Genomic DNA, 25,553 nt, shown 5'->3' with positions numbered 1-25,553 from the left:
TTAAGTGAACATGCTATGTTATACTGGTAATTAATGGTGATAATTTAGGTGTGATGTTCTGTGTTTTCCATCTTCACATCACTATCTGTTAGAGAAAATACCAGTTCACGTTTTTGTCTTACTATTCTAAAGACCAATATCCATACTTGTTTTCTATCACATCTTATTAAAGTAGTGCTTGTAAATAAAACATTTTCGGCACCTTGCAATCTATACAATCAGTTTATATTACTGTCAGCTAGTCCTGCTGTTCCATGTGATTTCTTTTGTACACTGTATTTATTTTTGTGCTATCATCAGCTGTTGTTGCTTAAAAAAAAGTTATATGTTTTTCAAGTGCCTGTATATATATAATTGAATTCGTCTGACTATAGTGAGATTTCAGACATATATCAGATATGTAATGCCTTAGTATAGATATTATTAATAATTTAAATAATTGAATATGGTGATTATTTTTCCTAGGTATAGCATATCTGAGTGGAATGTGCAGTGAAAAACGAAAATGTATTATTGCAGAGGACAATGGTCTGAATCTTGCTTTTACCATTGCCCATGAGATGGGTCACAAGTAAGTATGTGGACAGCAAACCTAATATGTGTTTACATGTGATGTCAATGTAATTTACTTTTAAACTGATGGTGTACTTAAGCTTTTCCTTCTTTTTCCTGTTAGGAAAGTTTTTAATCTTGCCAAAAACTTTGGAAAAGAATAGTAATAGTAATAGTGGCGTGTACTGATTTGCATAAGTTAGAATTAAATAAGAACTGTTCATAAATTAAGAAATTAAGTTTCTGTTTTGAAGAGTCTTTATGGTGCCACAATAATTAGGTTACTTGGAAGGAAAGAGAAAAGCCCCATGATGCTTCTTATTCTTTCTACATCAGATCCAGCTCAACACATTTTTGCCAATGAGCCATTTAATGAGATAATGAGTTATAAGAGACCTTACTGAATTTAGCATTGTCCAGATAGGTCCCAGACTTGGGAAAAGATGCATCATAAATAAAAAGCAGCTTGAGCTTCCTGAGAAGTGGTGATGTACAGATTCCTAGATATGAAGAGCAGGAAGAATGTGTAACAGGAGAAATGTTTGTTCTACACTGTCAAATTTGGGAATGTTTGGTATTGATCTTATAAGCCAGGGCTGCCTTGCAGCAGACAGCTCAGATTTCTCAAGCAGAAGAGATGGAGGCTCACTGTTGCTCTTATCAGTATCGCTAGGAGTCCTTCCAAAATTACTGCGTAAGCCAGGCTTTGACCATTGATGCATTTGCTTCTCAATGTGAAAAATCTATTCCTGGATTTGAATTTGTGTGGAGCTGAAGAAGAGAAAGGATGTAGAATGATCATCCTACAGGGAAATAAAAGCTAAGTTGCAGATATATGAATCCAGCGAAAAATGTAAAAGGCTACACTACAAAATTTCAGAAGATTAAGGTCACTCATTCATTCAAAAAAATATGGAAAAACAAATCATGATGAGACGTCAGTCATCTTGTTCTCAGGGTAATAATGGCATTTGGATATCCATAGAGAAAACATCACATTTCTCCATATGTACTGTAGTAGATATTTAAAAGCAATGGAAATGAAGACTAAACCCAATCGGATTTGATAGCAAAGGGCAGACTATTATTCAAGAAATTCAACCTCATATAGAATAGAAACAGTCTACATGGAAATTAGGAACATCACCACACAACTTTAAGAAAAGATAGCCAGTTGTTCTTGGGATCCACTGAGCCACCTCCATTACAAAACCTGCAGGGGCATTTGGGTTGATTCCCATTTCATCATGAATCCATATTCGCTAATGTGTCTAATCTAAAGTAGAATGATCATTTAACAAAGACAGTAAAATAATACTTAATAAAGTTTAATTTTCTCACCTTGACTTTCTTTGACAGCCTAGCCTTGCTAATTCTAAGGAAGCACACTTAAGATAGTTGACTTCTTGCATAGAGAGAGCAGAACTGTACAAATATTTGAAGACAGATGTTTGAATGGATGTCTCATTTAAAAGGCCCTCAAAAGATCTGAATGTAGCTAGAACATTCTCAGAGGTTTTTGCCTTACCCATTCTTCCTTAGAAGTGGGGATTAAGTAGTCAACTTCCAGACGAGTCACAAATCTTCCATTCTTTTCACATGTTAAATCTTCTAAATTTTTTTATGAACTCTTTTGAAAGAACTTACTTAATAATTTCTTTCTTTTTTATCCAGTATCGCTGTTCTACTAGCTCTTGTTGTGGGAAAACAAACAAAAAAAACAACAACAACAAAAAAAAAAAAGCAGCAATAGAGCAAAAACAAAACCCATTTCTTGAGGTACAAAGCAAATCCTACCTGTTTCATTCTCTAAACAGCAATTAAATAATTAAATATACTTGCCTATAAATTATCATTTAAATAGATATAAAGTATATTCAATATAACCCTCTGTAGAAAACAAATATATTCACTAAACTTTACCATTGGTAAGCAACAAAGTACCTTTGAAAAAGCTGTTGATTTGCATTCAGAGTTGCTTATTTTTGTGCAACAGCCTCTGTTCTAATATCTACTTGTTTCACATTCACTTCTTTCTGGTAAAATCTCATTATCATTTGCAGACAGAAGAATTTTCAGACCTACATTGTGACTTGCATAAGTTGCAGAGTTATGGGTTTAGGGATTGTAAAGTGTATAGGGTGTATGTGGTGTATATCCCAATGCCAAAATCTAGATTGCTTGCACAGAAACACAGGCGAGGATTTACAATTAATTACATGGAATACTTCTGATAATCTTTTTTTTTTTCTTTTTTAAATGAGTTGTGTTGTGGTTTTCTTAGCTTTCCAAGTAAGGTCATAACAGAAAGATTAATGAAAATGTAAGTCTGTAGCAGCTTTGTTATTCCACATTTATATGTGAACTCAGTTTCCAGTGAACTGGTTAATGCTTACATAAAACTTTAGATACAAAAATAAAATTGAAAGCAGACGTTTGGTTTTTATAAAAAGAACAGTTGACATATGTAACTGATCAGCAACAAGTCAACTCCAAAAGGAATGGTAAGAATTCTTAAAAATGAATATGTACTTTAATTGTTGAGCTGCAGCTAAAGTTGTCTTTGACAAAGAGTTAGAAAATAAATATTCTCAATGAAATGCACTGGAAAATTAAACATTAATAAAGTGTCTTTGTTCTAGACATGTGTATCTGGAAGCAGATTTTCTTCTAATGACACTGGGAATTGTGTAGATACAAACAAACAAACAAACAAAAAAATCTGCAAAATTTTTCAGTTACCTACTTAATACTTCATCATTCAAATACATACATTTTTGTGTGACAATATTAAATAATCATATGAAAACTAGTGAAAATAAAATCTGATATAAGGCTGATGCAGTTACTCCGTGTTTTGTCAACACAGTCCCAAAAATGATAACAAAACTCATTAAAATAAAGTAGAATAATAAAAGCTAATTTTACAGTTCAAGTTGTCCACTAATCTTAGGGAAAGACATTCTAATGTCGTGAAGTTCATACTTACATGGAAAGGATGAAGCCCAGTTTGGTAACTAGGTCAATAATGCATGTAGCCTATGCCCTGCTTTTTCCTCAGTTGTGCTATGCTGTGCCTAGCTCCAAGACTGGTGACTCCACTGGAATTTTGAGTTTTATATCCATGGTAGAGCCTTTAAAATGAGAGGTCTCATGTGGCCTGATGAGACTTATCTGTCTTGATGGGGGAAATATTTCTGGGCAAGTAACCTAGCAAGACTGACTGACAGGGTAGGATCTCTGTGGAAAGGGATATCATTATGGATAAAGGTTAAGCCGAAAGAATTGTACAATAGCATCTGAGGGTAGCAGTGGTAATGGGAGTGTCTAAGAGAGTCAGTTTACAGAGTCCCTTTGGAATCTGCTCTATGTTTAGGTGTCCTTGAAAGAGCTGGTCACTTTTTCAAAACTACCTTTTTAAAGCCCAGAAGCAGGCAATCCCATTGTGTTGAAAGTCAGGCAAGCAGGACAGAAGACCAGACTGATGAACAGGAAGCTCCGCTTGGAACTAAAGCAAAGAAAGAAAAATTATGATACGTGGAGGCAGGTCATGATTCTAAAGGGAAAGTATAGAGCCACCATTCCCATCTGCGCGGTGGAAACAAGAAAAACCAAGCCCTTGCTTGAGGCAGTAGCGGCTGCTGTCAGATAACAAAAAAGACTTTTTTAAGTCTTCTTTTCAAATGAAAGAGAAGATCAAAAGAGAACATTGCACTGATACTTGATGCAGATACTCACCTAATACATTAGCTCTTTGGAGGAATAAGAGGCCTTCGAAGAGGTGTCTAGAAACAGTAGAGCACTGGCCAATCAGCAATGGCATGAAGTTCAAGAAAATTAAATTCTGGTGCTGTACCAGGGTGCAACAGTGCTGCACATAGGTATGGACTGGGAAATAGTTGACTGTAGAACAGTTCAGAAGAGAGGAACCTGGGGGTGCTGGTGAAAGTAGGCTCAGAATGAGCCAGAATTGTGCCTCAGCAGCCAACAGCGCTAACTACTCTCTTGAAGGCATTAATCACTGCATAACCAAGCTGATCACAAAGGGATGATTCTTCCACTACATTCAACATCCAAGCAGTCTCAAAAACTGTAGGCACTTCTGAGCTCCATAATATAAAAAGGACTTTAAGGTGCTTGAATGTGTCTGGAGGGGAGCAATAAAGCTGGTGAAGGGGCTGGAAGTCATGTCCTGTGAGGAGAAGTTGAGGACACTCAGTTTGTCTAGTTTGGAGAAGAGATGGCCAAGAGGTGACCTCCTTGCTCTCTAAAACTTCCTGAGGAGTGGAATCAGGGAGGGAGGTGCTGCTCTGTTATCCCTGACAATCAGTGAGTGGATGTGCAGCAAGAGAACCAAGCTGCATCGGGTGAGGTTCAGACTGAGTATCAGGAAAAGTGTCTTTACTGTTTGGTTGGTTAACAAGTGGAAGAGGCTTCCTAGAAAGGTGGTTGATACTCCATGCTAGTCTGTGCTCCTGAGGCATTTGGATGACCATCTTAATAACATGTTTTAACTTTCAGTTCTCTCCAAAATGCTCAAGGAATTGAACTTAATGATCTTTGAATATTCTTTCCAGCTCCATTCCCTTCTCCTTCTCCCCTTCCCTTGCTCCCTTTTTTTTCCCCCTCATTCCCTTTCCTTCTGCTCTTGTCTTCTTGGTTTGGCATGAGTCTTTTTTCCAGAGGTGAATAATTATTTTTATCATCATCATAGTATCATAGTCTCGTGCAGGTTGGAAGGGACCTTACAGATCACTAAGTCCAACCCCCAGGATTTGAGCCTCCTGTGTAGCAGGGCGGCACTTCTACCACTTGCGCCACAGGGGAGATTCGAACCCAGGCCCCGGTGTTGCAAAGCAGCATTCCTACCACTGCACCACCAGGGCACACTATTTTCTATTATTTACTTTTGGTTAAAATATAAATAATTTTGTGAGAAACTGTTTGTATATTCACATTATGGGAAATACAACTGTCACATCAAAGCAAGTCAAAGCACCAGGACACCATGGGGTGATTAGGTCCAATTATTTGAAGACAGAAGTATTGGAGTGATGGTGAAGAAGGCAGTTCTCTAGCAGCAGTTACAATGTTAGGTGGACTTGAGCACCTGCTGTATGTTAACATTTGAATATTAATATATAAGTTAACGTACAAGTTATTTTTTTGCCCCATGCTTTTAAGACCAAAAATGCAATCTGATTTACAGACCTCTTCTTGTCACAACAGTGTTTTGCAGAAGTGAAATAATTGTTCTGTAAGCAGATTTCGTTCCTTTTAAGTTTGTTTTAGTTAGTTAGTTTGTTTGTTTTTGGTTTTGTTTTTTAACATCAGCTTGTTAATAAGAGGACTGATATGTCCTTGTCCAGGACTCTTTCATTAAAGACAAATGTTTTTTTAGATTTTTTTACCTTTTACCATTATCTGTGACTGGCTTGCACACCTTTCAGTTCACTTCAGTGCCAGCAACATATATGTTATGCTATTTATGCAATCATTTGTGAGGCCCAAGTGTTTTAAAATACACTTATAGAAATGCAATATTTATTGACTGGACCTTAAAAGCAAAGCAAACAAAAAATACAGTGGTCTTTTTGCATTAACTGTAGAAATCAACTATACATAATGTAGCTAATTAGAAAATAGCATTTAGTAACCTGTTACTGGTCTGTTTATGATTCATTATCACTATGAATTTAATAATGTCACAAAATTTTAAATTTTCATTGTGAAGGTGCAAAAAAAAAAAAAAAGAAAGAAAAGAAAAGAAAAAAAGTACTAACAAAATAGAGCAGCTTCCATGTACCCTCTGTCTATGACAGCTTATGTGGTGTTATCTTCATTAATCAAATCCATTCTTGTGATACTGTGAAATGCAACATAATTAGCTTAAATGAATTATATAGATTAACTGAACTGTTAAATGTCATGTAAGTTTATAAATAATGTAGTTTTCAAGTCCATAGTTAAATAAGCTTAAATGATTCTAGTATAATCTGGCACACAACAAGAAAGAGAACACTGGAAATAATACATAGGACAAGGCTTTGTAATTAATATTGTTTTTTAATTTAAAGTAATAGTAGCAATCATATGACTTTGATTTATTTGCCAAAAATCTACAAGTTGTTGAAAACAACTTGTTATTTTGTCGTGCTTTGTTTTGCTTTTAATAACTTGAAAATTCAGCATGGGAATAAACCACGACAATGACCACCCATCCTGTGCAGATGGTCTCCATATCATGTCTGGAGAATGGATTAAAGGACAGAATCTTGGTGATGTTTCATGGTCCCGGTGCAGCAGGGAAGATCTGGAAAGATTTCTCAGGTATATTTTTCAGTAAAGATAACTCATATCATGTATATTTTACAAATAGTTGCATTGAGTAACCTGAAAAAAAAATTCAACCTTTCTGTGGGAGATTAAAAAAGAACTTGCACTTACATAGTCCATCAAAATAACTTAAATTATGGACTAGTAATTATTTGGCAGATTAAAATGTAGCTATTTTGGGGAATTATTTATACTTTTATATAATCAATATGTGAATGTGATTATATATATATATGCATAAAAGATTGTTTTATAATACATTTAAGTATTTTAATGTAGTATACATTGAATAAGGCTGGACAGAAAACAACTTCTAAACATTGTATAGATTTTATGTTCTGTGTTGTGTCATTTTGCTGTGGAATTTAATTACATTAATTTAATTTGCTGGGAGATATTTGATAGAGAGTAGTATGCCAAGAAACTGAATTAAGACATTCATTTTCCCTCTTATCTCTCAAAATAGAATCTTAAATTCATAGATATACCACCTGGGAATTTTCTTAAAAAAGTTACTCAGTCCTGAAGCCTGCTTTATAATTCTGAAATAGTTAATTGAAATTAAGTTTGAAGTCTGAATTTATACTGAGTCTCAGCAGAAATCATATGTCCATTATCTGATGCATTAAATTGGTTTAGGCATTTTCTTCAGTTACTGAGAAATGTTAAAGTTTTGCCTACTGGCTCAGAAATGGACGCATTTTTAAATATATATATGTTAGAAGATGTGAAAAACAAGCTGCATAACTGTCTTTGCATTACCAATATTCTACTTGTTAAATAGCTAACATTCTTCTACCTAGAATATTCCTGAAATCCCAAGTACTTATGATAATTTTTCTGCAAATATACAAATCAGAACACCATTAACTTCTAACAAGAAAGCAGACATTAATTTATATGGAGTCCTTTCTCTGAATGACAGTTCAATGCATACGGAAAAAAAAAGAAATCATGAGTCCATATTCCTCTAATGTAGAACATCTAATGAATGTATAAGTCAGCATGACAATCAAGCTCTCAGACTGCCCAGCATATGAATCTCTGTATATTGGCAGGTCAAAGGCCAGTAACTGTCTGCTACAGACAAATCCTCAGAGCCTCAATTCTGTGATTATTCCCTCCAAGCTCCCAGGAATGACATACACTGCAGATGAGCAGTGTCAGATTATTTTTGGTCCAACTGCTTCTTTTTGCCAAGAAATGCAGGTAAGGATGGGGATATACCTCAGAAAATCTACATCTACCAACTTATATTTCAGTTATTTCTGTTTATGTGTTTGAGAGAAAGAGAACATAGCACCTTTGAAGCTCAGTTTATGCTGTGCTTTCCTGAGGTTAATGTAAACGTTATCTGTTTATCTTGTAAGGCTTGTTTTGAATCTCAAAGCACATAGAGTCAAGTTCTGCTTTATCAATGGTGTGTTCCTTGTGCTTCAAAAAATTATCGACTATGAAGTCACCTCATTGCAACAAATGGAATATTTACAATTTATTCCACTGGGACCAGATTTCATGTGTAGGTTCTGTTTCATTATGCTTTGGGTACTGAATCTCAGAATAAGAACAGTGGTACTATCTGGGCTTTCTGAATAGATCCTGACCTGCAGCATTATACCCTGTGAGCCCAGGCTGAGCCACGCAGTACCATGGCAGTAGGATTCCCAGTGCAGTTAAATAAGATTTCTGTAGCAAAAAGGAATCTCAGAGCAATATACAGAACACACACACAAAATAGATACTGTCATTTAAGATGAGCTAGAACTAAGACATACAAAGTTTCCAAAAATCTTATGTGGACACGGACTGTGTAACACTGATATTATTTTGTAACTGCAAAATGATGTTTGTAGTCAATTTTTTTTTTTGCCATCTTTCTCTTGAAATCTGAGATTGTTACATGGAAATAACAAATATGTTGAATTTACCAAATTCTTGCATTTTCCATATTATGAAGTTAATGCAGAGTTCATCATGTTAACTATGCATATTATTCTGACTGCCACTAGAAAAATCTGTATATGGAAGCTCTTTCACAACTAAAACAGTACTTCTGAAGTTACAGTATTAAGATGTTACAATTATTATTTTATTGAGCATTGGCTACCAGTGAATTTTCCATGAAGTCCAAACTAGGTTCATTTATCACTGCATACAAGCTCCTAATTTGCCAGTAACTGGCAGTTTACTGTGGCTACAGTTGTCCACAAGCCAAGAAATGAGTGAGAAACATTCTCCTTAAAGGTTCGTGTAAACTTCAGTAAATGAGACAGTTTATAGCCTAAGATTTCTTGAATCTGTTGTATTTGGTGAAGGGTTCATGCACTTTGGTATAACTATATAGAAGATAAATTATGAACTAAGTCAGTATTACATTTTTTGTGACTGGGAGCTGGTTTGACCACAGACTTCATGCAGTGTTTTTGTAAAACAATTTCATTTCTTTTTTAAACTGCTATTCAACTAAGAAAACAATTGAATAATAATGAAAATCAGTTTTCTTGAAGATGTCAAAATGATAATATCAGTGGTACATTCAGAATTGTGGTTCTGCTGTGATATACGTTTCTATAAATTCTATTACTGAACAGCACTTCGTAATAATTTACAGTCACCTTACATGGCAGCCTCAGTGAAACACTGCAGATACCAACGATATCTGCTATCTGGAATTCCTTTTTGTGATTTAATGGCTAAAGCAAGCAACTGAAAGCACCTTTGAATTCCTACTCTTGTATTTTCTAAGTAAACCTCACTCTTCCATGAGAAGTATCTAGACAGTGTTTCTTTTTATTTTCAGCTTTATTTCAAAGACTTCTTTTTCATACCCTAAGCAAATTTTATAGACCCATAGAAGAGTGTGAGAGGATCTCTGGGTACAAAATTTATGTCATGTCAATGTGCTTATCTTGTAAATGAGCCAAGTTCGCTTTTATGCCCATGATGTCTCACACAGGAATCAATTAGACCTAACATTGTTTTGTATAACAGATAGCGAGATCATGCCCCAGAAGTAGTTCTTGATGATTAAATGTAGAACTTGACAATTGAGTATAATTGTTGAACTATTGAATGCTGGCTTTCAAGATTAAAGTCCAGGATGTGAGTGCTATCTAGTCAGCTCCACTAAAACAATTCCTGTCATAACACAGCTGTGATCTTTTCAAAGAAGTAGGAGACTGGTTATATTTCATGGTAATTTTTAAGACGTTTCAGGGAAAGATCACAATGAAAAGAATGAAAGTCATGGAAACATTATAGCCCTGGAGAAATATGCATCCTCGTATCCACCACCACACTGTAAACAATCTTGACTTTGCACATATACAGTTCTGAAATGCTTGTTTTGTATCTGTTCCTTCCTTTCAGCTGGATCTTCTTTCCAGATGCCTATATGATTGGAAAATTATCCCTACTGCGCACGCAGATCTCCCCTGCTCATTTTAAAAGCCCCTGAATGAAAAGAGTTCTGTATTACATTGTGACTTCTATGTTATATTTTATTCAATTTTAGATGTTAAAAACTCACAATTAACTATTAACCTATTCTTTCAGAAAAAAAATAATCATTCATACGTTTGGCATTATCTTATTCTGCATTGTACACACAAAGGAATACTTTACAGATTGTGAATAGTTTAGTAAAATCAGTATAAATTTATCACTTCCAATAACTCTCATTTTCCATTTTAGTCTAATTGTAACTGCTGTTTTACTGTGGTTATGATAGCTGCTAAACCTCTGCGAATGTAACTATCCAGAGTAAGAATGGATAAAGTTTTCTACCTTGAGCAGTAAACTTGTATTTCAGAAGTTTGTGCTCTGATTTCCATTGGTTTTCAAATCAGTTTCAACATGAAGCACTGCAGGTTTGTAGAGAAGATCTTATGGTGTGCACCACTCTAAAATTCACATCTTTTAATAGAATAATTGTTTATGTTTGTTTGTTTTTTCAAGAGAATTTAAGCAGAATATGAAAGTATCTGGAAATTTAAAAAAAGGAAAACATGTATCTGTGTGTGACAATTTTGACTCTGGTTTTTTAAAACCTGAATGACTTTTCTTCAAACATAGTCACTGATGAAAGAAGACATGAGGATAGAAAATAGTAATAATAATTTAGACAAAAAATTAGCATATATTTTTGTTTCCATGAGGCTGAGTTGTGGCAGCAGTGCAATCAATCATTTCACAGTAGAAGTGGAAATGGTCAGTCCTGAGCATGGGATACTCTGTCTTTTCTACACTAAAAACTATTTCCGAAGTCTGTTTGCTCTCATCTTTTATCTTGATGTGTATTTATAAAAATAATTTTAGAAACATAGATTATCTCTGAAACAAGGACAATAATTACAATATGATATTGAAAAATATTTGTTAAAAAATATTATAATGACAGTAGCTAAATTTTAAGATCACCACAGGCTGACTGTTGTCATGTCAGTTCTGCTTTGAAACAAAACTGTGACTGAATGAACCGGAAGTGAATGTGACTGCTTCAATCCTGAGCCCTCTGCACTCTTTGCCTTAATAAAAATAAAATAAAATAAAATAAAATAAAATAAAATAAAATAAAATAAAATTAAAAAAAGAAAGAAAGAAAGAAAGAAAGAAAGAAAGAAAGAAAGAAAGAAAGAAAGAAAGAAAGAAAGAAAGAAAGAAAGAAAGAAAGAAAGAGAAAAAAGATATTACAAACATTTTTACATGCATGTCTCCCACTGCAACCATCCTATCATCTGGTTTTCTTGGTTCAGATACAGTCCTTCATTGTCCATTAATGCACTTATTTTCTGTGCACTAAGACTTTTTTTAGATAGCGTAAGATTTGTCACACAATTTTCATGCATAATATAGAAGAAACAGAGACTCTCAGTAGTTTTACCAAAGAAACAAATCATTTCAGCCTTAAAAAACAAGTCTGTGGGCAACTAGGATTCAAAAATCTCCTGATCTTTATCTTTTATGTGCCCTACAAGCCACCTCCCTCCCATACCTCCTGGATCCTTTATTCCCCGTCTTTAGCAGCCAAGAAATATTGTAAAGGTGTACCTGCAGCTGAAGAAAATAAAATTATCTTGTCCTTAAGCTCACAGCAAACAGAATAAGCATTTTTCTTTCTGTCTCCAAAAATCTACAAAGATGACAACTGGAATTCCTCTTATTTGCCTTTTCCTTCCCAGCAAAAATATTGCAGCTTGATTTGTCACATTATTTTGTATCATCTTAGTAGATGTCAGATGTTGTTTATTTTTGAGGTATTTTCAGTGTAATGAAGATTATGAATCACTGGAAGTGCATAAGGCATCAGAAGTCATTGTAGTTGTATGAACATTGGACATTAGGACGTCCTAGTGAAACCTCCAATTTTTTTACGATTATGTTCTTATAAACCTTCAGTGACCATAGTCTGTAGTTATACAAAGATTGATTAGATCTCATTTGTATAAATGGATTCATTTTCAAGCCTTGCTTTTTGCTGATAGTGACAGTGCTCCTTTCTCCCTTTCATATAAAATGAAAGAGCACTGAGAAATGTATAGGTGTGACACTGATGGACATATTTACTAGGCATGGTGGTGATGGATTGTGAGCTAGGCTTGATGATCTTACAGGTCTTTTCCAACCTTAATGATTCCATGATTCTAAATAAAATGAGTGAAGATATGGATTAATTTTAAAAATAATTCTCAGTAAGCTCCAAATGTTGTTAAGGAGCACAGCCCTTGCACTCACCTGCTTCTAAAATGGTGCTAAGAGGTTTATTTTTATTCAGGTGCACGGTTTGTTTTCCTGATTTGTGTGCTAGTAAAAGAAGGTAGTATACTCCTTTCAGTATTAGCACTATTGTACCTCTTTCAGTCCTTGCTAGAGCGAATCTGCACACTGACATGTACATAACATGGTGCAAAGTTATTTCTATGTGCTTTGTCACTGCTGCAGTATGCGCAGACCACAACCTCCATGGTTAATCTAGGGCAGTTCTTTTCCCTTTCTGTCAACATGCTAGGTTGGCTTGTAGCATGTGTCAATGATTAATAGAAAGTAAAGCAGAATTAGCCCTTACTGATTTTTGTCTGTGTTTAGCATGACTTTAATTTTAAAATTTTAAATATTTCACTGTCATTAAGCTGGTGACTTTATTATAAGATTATTGAATTATGTGCAGAAAGTAATTTTGCTTAAGAAAGATTTCATACTTTATAGTATATCCATGTATTTGATTTTCAGCATGTCATATGCACTGGTTTGTGGTGTAAGGTGGAAAGTGAGAAGGAATGCAAAACTAAACTGGATCCACCTATGGATGGAACAGACTGTGAGACTGGAAAGGTATGTTTTCCTACAGCAGAAATGATAAAGTATATGTTACACTGAACACCTGACATTCAAGGAAAAAGTTGAATATGTCTTTGCATTTGTTTAAAGTTACTGCTTACCTCAGCTTTAATGAAAACTATAAATATATAATAAAATGAACAGTGTATTTTCTATTATATAATCTGGACATGGTATAAAAAATACGTTTCCATACATACAATGAAATATTTTTAAAAAGGTAGGCAAAGCCACCTGTTTTAATGCTTACCCTGTTTTATTTCAGTCTTGCTTTGTTTTTCTGTCAAGTTTATGATTGGAATGCTATTGTTGCACTGCTTGTTGTGAGCAGAAACATAGGCTTTGAAAGGCAGAAAAATTTCAGCTTTGATTTCCATGTAAAATCAGTTGTAATCTAACTATTTAGGATAAGCTTTGTAAAGAGATACTTACAGTGTCAGTACATCTAAAGGAACAATTAATGTCAGTAGAAATATGATGTCAAGGAGCAATTAATGGTCACCTGAATTCTGACTTGCATTAATTGTTGTCCTTCAGACAATTTCTTGTTTTAATAATTGCTGTTGTGAGTGAATAGAACTGTAAAGAAGATAAGTAATTAGGTAACAGAGCAGAAGTTTGTATGTGTCTCGGGATTTTCATGATGCCGTACCGACAGCAATCTCCTACTGGAGTGATTTGTTCTTTGAGTCATATTGCAGTCACCAAGGACTATCATCTGTCCTCTAATCCACTGGATGTTTGTGGTCCTGCCTGTGGTAGGGGGATGGAACCTGATGATCCTTCTGGATCATCAACACAAGCAATTCTGTGATTCTAAGAAAAGCAAATCAATCAATCAGCTAAATTTTTCAAGTAGTAACATTTTGCATACTGAAAGAAAAACGAAGTGCATTACTTTTAGTATCTGTAAAAGTCTTATATTTGCTGTGCTCTTTTGGTTCTGACAAACATCTTCCTGGAGAAGAGAAGGCTCAGGGGAGACCTCATTGCACTCTACAGCTTCCAGAAGGGAGGTTGTGATAAGGAGGGGCTTGGCCTCTTCTCCCGGGCAACAAAGAGGACCTGAGGAAATGGCCTCAAATTGTATCAGATGAGGTTTGGACTGGACATAAGAAGGAACTTTTTCTCTCAGAGAGTGGTCAGGCACTGGAATGGCTGCCCAGAGAGGTGGTAGAGTTGCCATCCTTGGCAGGTTCAAGAGGTGTCTGGATTGGGAGCTAGGAGATATGATTTGGTGGTTTGTTGTAGCTACGGTAATGGGAGGATGGTTGGACTAGATGATCTTAGCCTCTCTAGTTTTAAGCTCATTCCAGCTCATTTGTCATACAAGCCAAGTATTTCTAAGCACTCCTCAAACTCTATGTCAGGAAAATGCAGACTCTAGAGAAAACTCATTTTTGCATATGAATCTGAAGAAATATGATTAAGTAAGTATGAGCATGTTCAGTCTGAAATCCCTAAAGCATTACAAAATTTGTAGTTTCTGATTGTGTATCCAATGCAAAATTCAGACATCTCTATAAAGACTTCTCAAATATGGTATAATTATGTCGTCATTGCAATGCTATAATTTGAGGCAAAAAATTAAGGTCAGTTGATCAGCTGGAAACTAGATAAAATTTAAGAGCAGTAGACAAGGTTTTACCATACACAGTACAGATAACAGAATTATATTATAAAGTTAAAATGGTCTTTATTGGTTTTATTATTGACATATTCTTTTTCTTTCAAGATAAGAGTTAAGTGAAAAGGACATTTTCACTTAAGTAGTTGCACTACTTAGCAACTAAAACAATGGTGTGCTGTCAGTACTGTTTTTATTCTAACACCAAAATATAGCATATCAAACACTATGAAGAATATCAGTTCTGTCCCAGGTCAAACCAGGAAACTATGAAACAGATTTTCAGCTGCTGTAAATTGATTAAGTACTAGTGTTTTGCAGATGTATAATGTTTGGTACAACATATGAATGTAGGCTACAAAGCATAAGACTTGTGATTGGATAGTGAGAAATTGCTGTTATCTTAGGAGATTATACATAAATATGAGATTATTGAGATGGTTGTTGTTGTTCAGCTGACCTTTCCAGCACTAGCCTATAGAGGCTTCCATTCCTCTCTCTTTGTATGCAAGTTGTGAAAAAATCTCATTTCTTCTCCAACTCATGGAATTTCATGTTACAACTGTCAGTGAACTGTCAGTGACAAAGCAGTTTTCACTAGCTACACCTGTACTAGTGAACCAAACAAGATGAGAGCACAGCCTTAAACACAGTACTGTAATTATCCAGTTCAACAAATGGGCAGACCCTGCAATGTGTTTTGGCTGGACCCAGAAGCATTTTCCTAAGGAGGGCTCAGCCTCAAATGAAGAGGACAGTGTGATCTGGAAACCATTTCTTTTCCAGGGGCACCCTGTGTTGGAAATGAACTTCAGCATGAGCTTGTGGACAAGAGTTGCACATTATACTTGAACAAAGAGCTAGAGGAAGGTCACTAGTACAGGAAAGAAAGCTGTGAAAACAGTAGGAAGAAATACTCCTGACTCATATGAAATCTTTTGAACAAAATATTTGTGTTCTGCTTCATGGAGCAGTGAGTTGTTTTGCATATAGCTTGATTTATTTACCTAAGAGCTGAATTTTTATCTAGTGGTGTAAGGCTGGAGAATGTATCAATCGGACAACTTTGGTGGAACATATGGAGGGGGAGTGGAGCATGTGGAGCACTTGCAGCCGTACTTGCAACACTGGAATCAGCAGTCGACAACGCAAATGCCCTGGGTAAAAAGTTCAGGATTTCAATTCTGTATTTCTGAGCAGAATTTAAATCTTTCCAGTACAGAAACTCATTAAGATACTGCTAATTTATGTATAAGTAATGAACACTGAAAAAGTCTTAGGAGAACTAAGTGTTTGGGTTTTTTAATTGCATGTTAACACTATTTTTCCTTTCTTAGTCTTTTCTCAAAGACTTAAGTTATATCACAAATGCGAAAATAAAACTTTTGCTTCTAATCACCTGAAGATTAAAGAGAAAACTAAATCTGTAATTCTTGGCTTGCGGAGTGCCAATACATAATCCTTGTATTTTCACTTTGATAGAGAAAAATTTTCTTCAGTTTCATTTTGAGAGCCATAGAATTACCTTTGACAAAGAGATCTTCTACTGTTGCAGACAGATAGAATACATAGACACAACATTTAGAATGCTTTTGTCTTTTGAAAATGAAAATCCTGTGTCACTGGGGATAAATGAAGCTTATTACTTGGAAGCAGCTCCTATTATCTTTAAATGACAGAACTAGCCCTCGGCTGGGGAAGTTAATCTTCAGTTTAAGTTTTCACACGGAGAACAGTTGTCTGGGATGGTGAGGTTTGGTTGTGGTGTGGTTGGACTAGATGACCTTTGAGGTCTTCTCCAACCTAGGTAATTCTATGATTCTATGATTAACCACTGCCGTTAAATAAAACCAGCATATAGCTATATCATAGTACCCAGATAAAATGTTCTTTCCTTTTGATAACTTACTCTTTTATGGGTCAGTTATATACCAAAAAAAAAAAGGAAAAACAGTTGTGGTAACAGAACTCAGTAGATGATGAAACGTAGAGTAAGTAGGTGATTTAGGAAAAAGTTGAGCAAAATGGGGAAATAAAGAATTGAAGACAATATAACAAATTTTAGACAAAAAAAAAAAAAAGAAGAAGAAGAAAAAGAAAAGGAGTGCAGAGGATGGAGGAATTAAGAGGGATGTGTGCACAGACACTCATAAGAAAAACTTGGATATGGCTATGCTAATGAACAATAGTTAACATAGTTCTGAGTTATGCATCAGGAAAAAACTGTTTTGCCTAAACTTTGTAAAACTGCCTAAACTTTGTAACACTGTTAAAAAAAAATAAAAATGGAGAGGTAATAAATCTCTACTGATGCAGGCATTATATATGTCCTTTTGCTTGCACGCCTGTCTCAGTCCAACAGGAGAAAAATCACCTGAACTATATCAAAACTTTAATGGAGATTCTCTGTGCTGAACATCCCTAATAATCCTAGTGCTTCTTTGGTATCAAGTTATGGTTTAACACCATTACCTATAATGCAGCCACACCATTTTCTGTGACTTCAGTTTATTGTGAGCAATTTCTTAACATTATGTCATCAATAAAGTTGCTATTTAAACTGTTTGTATTTATCTTAAGCAAGTTATGCTGTATGTTTCTAGATATTGCCATCAATAAATCATTGTCTTTATGCTGTCATTTCTAGTCTGGGCATTGAAGGTGAGTGTCATGTCCCCATGACACAGTATAGAATATGTGAAAATCCTTCCTGTCCTGCTGGTGTGCCTGCCTTCAGAGACTGGCAGTGCCAGGCTTTCAGTGTCAGATCTTCGTATCAGAAGCATGTGCAGCAATGGCAGGCTGTCATTGATGATGGTAAGTCTAAGTTATCTCTCACATTTTCCAAATTGTTATTAAATACTTTCTTTCATAAATAATGATAATTTAAAAGCAAAAGCAAAATGAAAACAAACCAATGAACTAACCAAACACAACAACAACAAAGCAAGCAGAAAGTGTTAAGGACTGATAACAGTTCTTATTTCTTATTAAGAAATAAAGAATTTTTGTAACTACTAGTAGAGTTGTGCCTAGAATGAAAGGGGAATATTGTAAGCATTCAATCACCATTAGTATTTCTCTCAAGACAAATTATCACAAACCATTACAAAGGACAGATTTTGCTGAATCCTGACAAATGCAAAGCTATTATCACAAACCTAGCTGAATGTGTGTCCATCTAAAAGAAGACTTTTTTAAGGCTAAATTATGAGAGTTTATTTAGAAGACCGAAAGTGGCACAATGAAAACTTATCATTCTGTTTTCAGAGTGATTTTCATTTTCAGAGTTGTTGTCATGCATTTGAAAGGTCCTTATCTAGTGACTCACTCTGGCTGTATTTGACCAAATTTCATTTTAGAACAGAAAAATATGATATATGTCCTAAGGATCATAAGTTTTCAACCTGACTTTCAATAATTCAGTCATCTGATAAAAAATGTCAACACTCTCCCATTTTCCATTGAGAATGGATGACAGTTTTTGTCAAGCATGTTCTGAGAGATCTTGTCTTAAGCTGCCCCCAGGAGGCACAAAACTGGACACCATCTGAAGAATTCCAGTGTTATAAAAATCCATTGCTCTCAAACCATCTTGGACTTCACTAGAACCTAGCTGTGTACAATGTCCAGTGAAGTCACCTATAGTTTGTTGAGGTTGTCTAGTGTTGTTGATAGATGAGATGCTTTCAAGGGTCCAGAGGAACTGGGTAGGTAAAGATGCTAAGTCACTATCTATCTTATTTGAGAAGTCTGTTTATTGTCTTTGTTGGCAGTCTGGACAGTGGGATTGAATTCACCCTCAGGAAGTTTGTGCAAGTTTGTAACACACCAAATTGTGTGTTACAGTGAGCATGTACATGAGGGGAAGGATGCCATCCAGAGGGTATCTCTTGGCATGCTTTAGATGTGGGCCCATGTGAACTTCATGAAGTTCAGCAAAGCCAAGTGCAATGTCCTATTCCTTTGGAGCAACCCAAAGAACTAATAAAAGATGAGAAGGGAGTTGCTTGAGAACAACCCCCAGGAGAAGAACATAAGGGTGTTGGTTGATGAGAAGTTCAATATGAGCTGGTGATGTGTGCTTGCAATCCAGAAAGCCAATTATATCCTGGGGTGCAACAAAAGAAGCATGTCCGGAAGGGCAAGAGAGGTCATTCTCCCCCTTTAATCTCTTGCCACCCCTCCTTGAGTACTTCATTCACCTCTGAAAAACAGGAACCTGTTGGAGCAAGTCCAGAGGTGGGCCATGAGGATAATCTGAGAGCTGAAGAACCTCTTGTGGGCTGAGAGAGCTGGGATTCTTCAGCTTGGAGGGGAAAAGGCTTTGGGGAGACCTCACAATAACCCACCAGTATCTAAAGCAGATCTCCAAGAAAGATGAAAAGGGCATCTTTGTCAGGGAGTGTACTGACAGGACAGGAGGTAATGGGGGGTAAATCTTCATAAGATACTCCTTTGAAGAATTCAGATACATGCAGACCTTGTAGATACCAGGAGACTTTCACCTTATTGTTTAAGCAAAATAGCAGAAATGTGGAGTGTACAAGCTCAGGCAGAGTCTCAGACTTCTGAACTGGAGGTAGCTTGCATCTAACTGGCTTCAGGTATTGCCAAAAAAGATCACATCTGTTTATATTTTTCCCCCAGAGATACACATAGCCATGTCAATTATAGTATGTTAAATGTGCCCAGACTACTTTCTGGTTTGCAAGCAAGCTGGCACAGAAGGCCCGTGTCCATACTTCTCAGCTATCTAATGCTCTGAGAAAGATGGTGACATCCAAACTGCTTTCTGGAAATTGTCTTTTTCAAGCAGCAATTTCTAGTTTAGACCCAGCTAGTGCTAGATGGCACAGGCAAAGAAATGTGCCACAGACTGTTTTACAGTTTAACTGTACAGACAGTAGAGCTCTAGTGCCCTTGAATGTTTCCTGGAACTATTTAATTTACTAATAAAAATGCAGTCCAGGAATCTAAAAGTCAGCATGAAGTCAGAGTGTTGTAGACTGCATCCAAATGAAATCAGTTTCAATTTCAAGATTGACATTATCCTTTCAAGAATCTGCAAAAGATTTGGGAAAGAGTTCTGAGTTAATGCACTTGTGATTAAATATATAAAAAGTTATGTGATTTTGTACTCAGTTGACCACTGAGAGGAGACTTATTTTATTTGTTATTACTTTGGCAGTGATAGAGCAAACTTCATTATTTATAAATGATGACCCTGTGGAATACGTGGCTATATAGGATAAAATTTCTTTTTAATTCTTTTCAAAATGAAAAATGATTTTCAGAGTGCTGAAGAAATGTAGTAGAAAGTTACATGACCTTGGTAGAGATGTTAGGAAAAATATGTTCAGTATTTTGTCTTTTTTTAAAATGTGGACTTTGTAAATCCTTCTATTTTAATTCCCAGGGTGTTTTAGTTACTTGATTTTATTTTACTGTATTTTTTTTTCTTTTTCTCTATGACCTGCGTAGTTAGAAAATCTGGGAAGTGTTAACTTACCTTCTTAAGCAATATTTGTGATCTGTCAGAATTTTAGTAGAATGAAAGTATAGATTACAACCAAAATATTCCATCAAATGTAACGTGCATATTCTTAATTGTAACAATGAACATGACAGGAGTATGATGTAAGCCAAGTTTATAGCATGAGTATATTCTAGGTGGAAAATGAATGAGTTCTACAAACATGAGAAAATGGTAAAAAATGTGTTGGTTTTTTTTTCAACGTTGACTGAGATGACTTCTTCTACTAATGTAGATTCATATTGAAAAGATAAGCATAGATCAACTTTAAAATACTGTTATTATTTTTTTATTTGTTAACTGACCTTTCTTGACCTTTTTTTTTTTTTTTTTTTTTTTTTTCCCCTGTTAATTGCTGCTAAAGAAAAGCCATGTGCCTTATTCTGTACACCATCTGGAAAGGATCAACCCATTCTTCTAACAGAAAAGGTGATGGATGGGACTTCCTGTGGCCAGCACGGGTTAGATATCTGTGCAGATGGTAAATGCCAGGTATGAATTACTTCTTTAGAAACTGGATATGTATGCACATGTATGTGGGTGCAAGTATTTGCTATTGATATGTGTCATTTTTCTCATGAATGTTACCAAATGCATGACCAAGACTGACTGTTTCTTTATGCACCATACTAAAATATTTTAAACTCTCTTCACTCATTGGAGCACACCATCTGAAGTAGCTGAAGATTTAGAGGAAGGAATATCAGATATGGCTGATTACAAGGAACTGCAGCTCACTGTACAATAAGTATAGCTGATTTCATCTTCTAAAATGAAGTGAAGACACAGCTTTTGACAGGATGGGATGCTATGGGATCTGCATAATTCTGTCAACAGTAGATTTTATATCCAACCAAACCACAGATGATAATTTACAGATAACTAAAACAGAGGGCTTCTTCTGTTCATGGTCTCAAGTGGCTGTGTGCAACAAGTACACACTTAAACACTTCTTTGAACTGGGTTTTAGCTCACCACTTAGTAATCGGAGGGTTGATCACAAAGAAGACATATAGTCCATTTTTTTTCATGAAAAAAAAAAACTTTATTTTCTTCTCCCTCAGAAATTTGGCTGTGATGGTATAATAGGTTCTCTGGCTCGTGAAGATCATTGTGGCGTATGCAATGGAAATGGAAAGTCTTGCAAAGTCATTAAAGGAGATTTTAACCATACCAGAGGAGCAGGTAAGTGTTTATTTAGAAGTCTCAGAAATGCGTTAGTTTTGATTACTTTGAGCATTGGAACTGAGATAGTCATACTACCATGACTCTAACAATCCACTGCTAAATTGGATTATAGCAAATTGCTAAAGAGTATGTCTTTTCCCACACGGCATGGAACCCATTTTAATGTACCACAGATTATTATATTAACTGTAATAACATACCTCAAAGTCATTCATAATAGCAATTGAACACACTCCAGCAGGGAAGCAGGATATCACAAAATACTTGCCAAAAAAAAAGGGGGGGGTGGGGGAGGGAGTAGTTGGATTATTATTATTTTATCATTCTTTTTTAATGATATCATATTTGTCTCTAGATGTGGAGTGAAATAAGAGTTCTTTTGCTGTTGCCTGATGTGATAATAGCATTATGTTATTTGGTTTCATCTGACCTAAACCCAGTCTACTCCTTGCTAATTCTCACTATATCTTATTCTACCACATTTTTTTTAATTTATATCACACTATACCTATTATGTATGAGGTGCTGTAGTGCTGTATCATCACTTCTTAATGGCTGTAATGTTTGTGGATTTTTTTAAGACCTTCAGGCCATTGTTCTAGATGTAACTTTCTAAATTTCTAAGACAGAATGGGAGAGAAGAAATAAAAAGAGAAATAAAAAAAGAACTCCCAAGGTGTACAATTCTATAGAACTCTATTTAACTCAATATATTTGGACATTTGGTCCCATGTCTAGGCTATGTGGAAGCTTTGGTGATACCTGCAGGAGCAAGAAGAATCAAAGTTGTAGAAGAAAAACCAGCGCACAGCTATTTAGGTAAGTATCGTGGTTTTAGCTGTAAACATTCTGTAATGCAGTATGCACACACACACACACAAATAAAATTAAAAAATAAAAATGGGTTACAGAGTAGAATCCAATTTAAGCTGCTGGAAATGTGATCCCTGTTTTTCATAGGTCAGAGGGTAGGCAATCAAAATGAGATGTGAACTTGTGATCTTGGAGTTGCAATGATGATACTAAATTGATTAGTAAAAACACAGTCCACATCAATAGCACCACTGTATAAATGTTCTGTGGAAGCTAATCTTCAGATAAGTTCTTCCTGATTCCCTCAGATATCCTCTTTATCTGAGGTGTATCAATATATACCACAATAATAGGAATTCTATGATCCCGGGGGAAAATTTTAAAGTATAACATGCAATTGCATTTACTGAACAGATGAATGCCTGATGGTATGTCCTGTTTCTTATGCCTTCTGGAGGATTTATTCACAGATTTGAAAAAAGTATGGTTTCTGTTTTCTGTTGTGACATAGCCAAATATTAGATATTCCTCGACATAATAAGTTATGTGAGAAAATACATTCTGTTTCTTTCCTCAGTAGGAATATACAATCAAAAATATTTCTGTAATAATTTCTATTAAGGAGTATGAATTATTTGTAATACTAAAGAGATGGAAACAAGTATTTCTTTAACTTGGGAATATTTCCTGAGCCATAGACTCATTTATTTTAGAATTAGAATCTCTAAAAAAGAATGTTGAAATATATTTTTAAGAAATGAACTTGCAGTGGTAATCTTGTGAATTTAAAACTATTTTGTTGTGAGACTTGGTTCACTGTCACTTACTTGGAAAGTTTTATCACAATTACAGGTATAGACACATAGTTTCAAGCTTGATTTAGTTTCCAAAGGTCTAAGATTATGGCTCTTCTGCTGCTACATTTTCCTTCATATTTGGCAACTATTTATTTATTCATTTATTTTAAGTTGTTCAAGTAGAAAGGAAGTTTATTTTCTTTTTTCGGGTAATAAATTTTGAGATTACAGCACTCACATGACAATTGTAAAATGGCACGTCAGGTCCAGATCGATAATGAATAACTAAGAATACTTAATTGTATTTAACTATACAGATAATTTGTAATCTAAACCTGAATTTTTTCAGTGGCATTTAGAAATGTTACTGTCTTTTTACTTATCCAGAATTAGTAAATAGAAGTTTGTTTTGTTCAAACTGTGCTTAAACCCAATTAAAATTTTAAGTGACCTTTTACATTGCCAAAGCAGAAGGCAACATGAAAAGTGATGTGAATCAGCTCTTCCTTCACAGTCAATAAAACTGTGCACCGCAGTGGTATGGACTGTCGTAATATCATTTGCAAAATATGAGTGAAGATCGATACTAACATGGAATTATACTCTATATTTTCTGTTCAGCACATGCAAATAAGTTATCTATAAAAATAAATACTAATAGTGTATTTAGTGTGCCTCCAATTTCTCTGCGGAAAAAAATAAATAAATAAATAAATAATCCCCTTTTCCATGTAGAGTACCCACTTAATTAAGTACTCCCCTACTTTTATATCTAACACCAAAAGAATATGTGTTGTGGTTCTGTTGCATGGTAGTTCTGTGAAATGAAAGTGGTAAAGAAAGTGCAATAAGGTTAGCAAAGCTATGAATGAAAATATGTAAAAATGGGTATGTCAGGAATCAGTTTCTCAGTTACAGGAGTCTTGGAAATAAGTTCACTGCACATGTGAATATTGCCACACAGGAAACAAAAGTAGCACTTTCTAATGTTAATCATAGGCTAGCATGTCCAATGGTAACAAAACAGGCATAATACTTTTTCTGATCTCAGCTTCCTCCTATAATAACAAAGACTTTAACAAAAGGATTTCCTGGATACTAATAATCAGTTGGGTTTTATTAATCTCAGTAGTGCTGAAGTGTTATCAGTTAATTTTAGCAATATGGATGAGGCCTATAAATTGACTGCCATTGAGTGTAAAACAGAAAAGAACCTTGTAAAGAAATACTTTAATATAAAATTAAAATAATCTAGTTATTAAAAGCAGGTGAGGCCTTATGCCAAATTACATGTTACTCTTCATTTTAGTGGAACCATATATAAAGTCAAGATGAAATTTTGTACTCCTAGAGTTGACAAGTTGAAATTTTCTGTTCTTTGATTTTTGAGTATCATTGTTCTTTAAATGACTTGAAGGTATCACATGATAACCCTAATGCGAGTCAAAAAGTGACTTCCCTGATGAAAGATATCAGTGAAAGCATTCTGGTTTAGAAATTAGATTCAAATATTTTTTATATTTGCTGGTTTTCTTGACAAAATCAGGTTCAGCCAAAGTGACATTGTTTTGCTTCTTTTGTGAAAAGCATGTCTAAATGTTGGTGAAAACAAAACACAACCAAAACCAAACCAAACCAAAACAAACAAACAAACAAAACCAACAACAAAAACCAAACAAACAAACAAAAAACAGACAAACAAAAACCACCCCAAATTCATGACTTTCAAAGATGCCTGCTTCCCTCTTCTTACTTGGCACACTGCTTCTTCTGGTAGATTTTCCTCATCACAATTTTTTTATTGTTTGTCTTTTTCATCATGGATATATTACTCAATATGTTTTGTAGCCTGAGAGGCAATACACTTGTGTGCTGAATATTCCTTCTATATTGCTTTACTCTGTACAGGAGATCCTCCTTTATCAAGAGCTGAGTAGAGTACAGAGTGCATGTGTGGCATGGATTAAAATTCAGTGAACTAGCTTGCAATAAGAGGTGTGATAGATTCAGATGTAGAAGCTGGACTACCTGAATCCAAGCCTAAATTTTAGACATGATAACACTCATTCTTTCTTTATTTAACCCCAGGGACACCAATGTGGAAGCTGAGAGCAGAAAATGCAGGAACTGACATATTTCTGTGTTCTGGAACTGAGATTTCAAGTCTTCTGAACACATCTGTGTGCTGTGGCACATAACATTGCTTTTAAAGACACAGAAAACAGTGCAAGGTCTACTGCTCTCAAGGGAGAAACTCTGCTCTGTCTGAGCAGCATTACTCAATGGATGCCAGCACTGTCAGTTACATTTGTGTTGTTTCTACACTAGAAACAGTATTGGCATCTAGAGTTCTAAAACTAAATAGAAC

General features: G+C 35.2%; 1 protein-coding gene across 1 annotated transcript in view; it reads left to right on the top strand.

Moving 5' to 3' along the window:
• Window positions 1–25,553, top strand: part of ADAMTS19 (ADAM metallopeptidase with thrombospondin type 1 motif 19) — a 112,976-nt gene that overhangs the window by 59,699 nt on the left and 27,724 nt on the right. Inside the window, exons 8-16 of the mRNA XM_015849403.2 lie at window positions 466–571; window positions 6,742–6,882; window positions 7,947–8,097; window positions 13,117–13,218; window positions 15,882–16,012; window positions 17,499–17,668; window positions 20,752–20,879; window positions 21,452–21,572; window positions 22,314–22,394. Of these exons, the coding sequence (XP_015704889.1) occupies window positions 466–571; window positions 6,742–6,882; window positions 7,947–8,097; window positions 13,117–13,218; window positions 15,882–16,012; window positions 17,499–17,668; window positions 20,752–20,879; window positions 21,452–21,572; window positions 22,314–22,394 (1,131 nt within the window). The remainder of the gene's footprint in view (window positions 1–465; window positions 572–6,741; window positions 6,883–7,946; window positions 8,098–13,116; window positions 13,219–15,881; window positions 16,013–17,498; window positions 17,669–20,751; window positions 20,880–21,451; window positions 21,573–22,313; window positions 22,395–25,553) is intronic.

Source organism: Coturnix japonica, chromosome Z (genome assembly GCF_001577835.2).
Source record: "Coturnix japonica isolate 7356 chromosome Z, Coturnix japonica 2.1, whole genome shotgun sequence".
Taxonomy (NCBI): domain Eukaryota; kingdom Metazoa; phylum Chordata; class Aves; order Galliformes; family Phasianidae; genus Coturnix; species Coturnix japonica.
The sequence above is the reverse complement of the archived record's forward strand: the minus strand, read 5'-3'. Positions and strand labels throughout refer to the sequence as shown.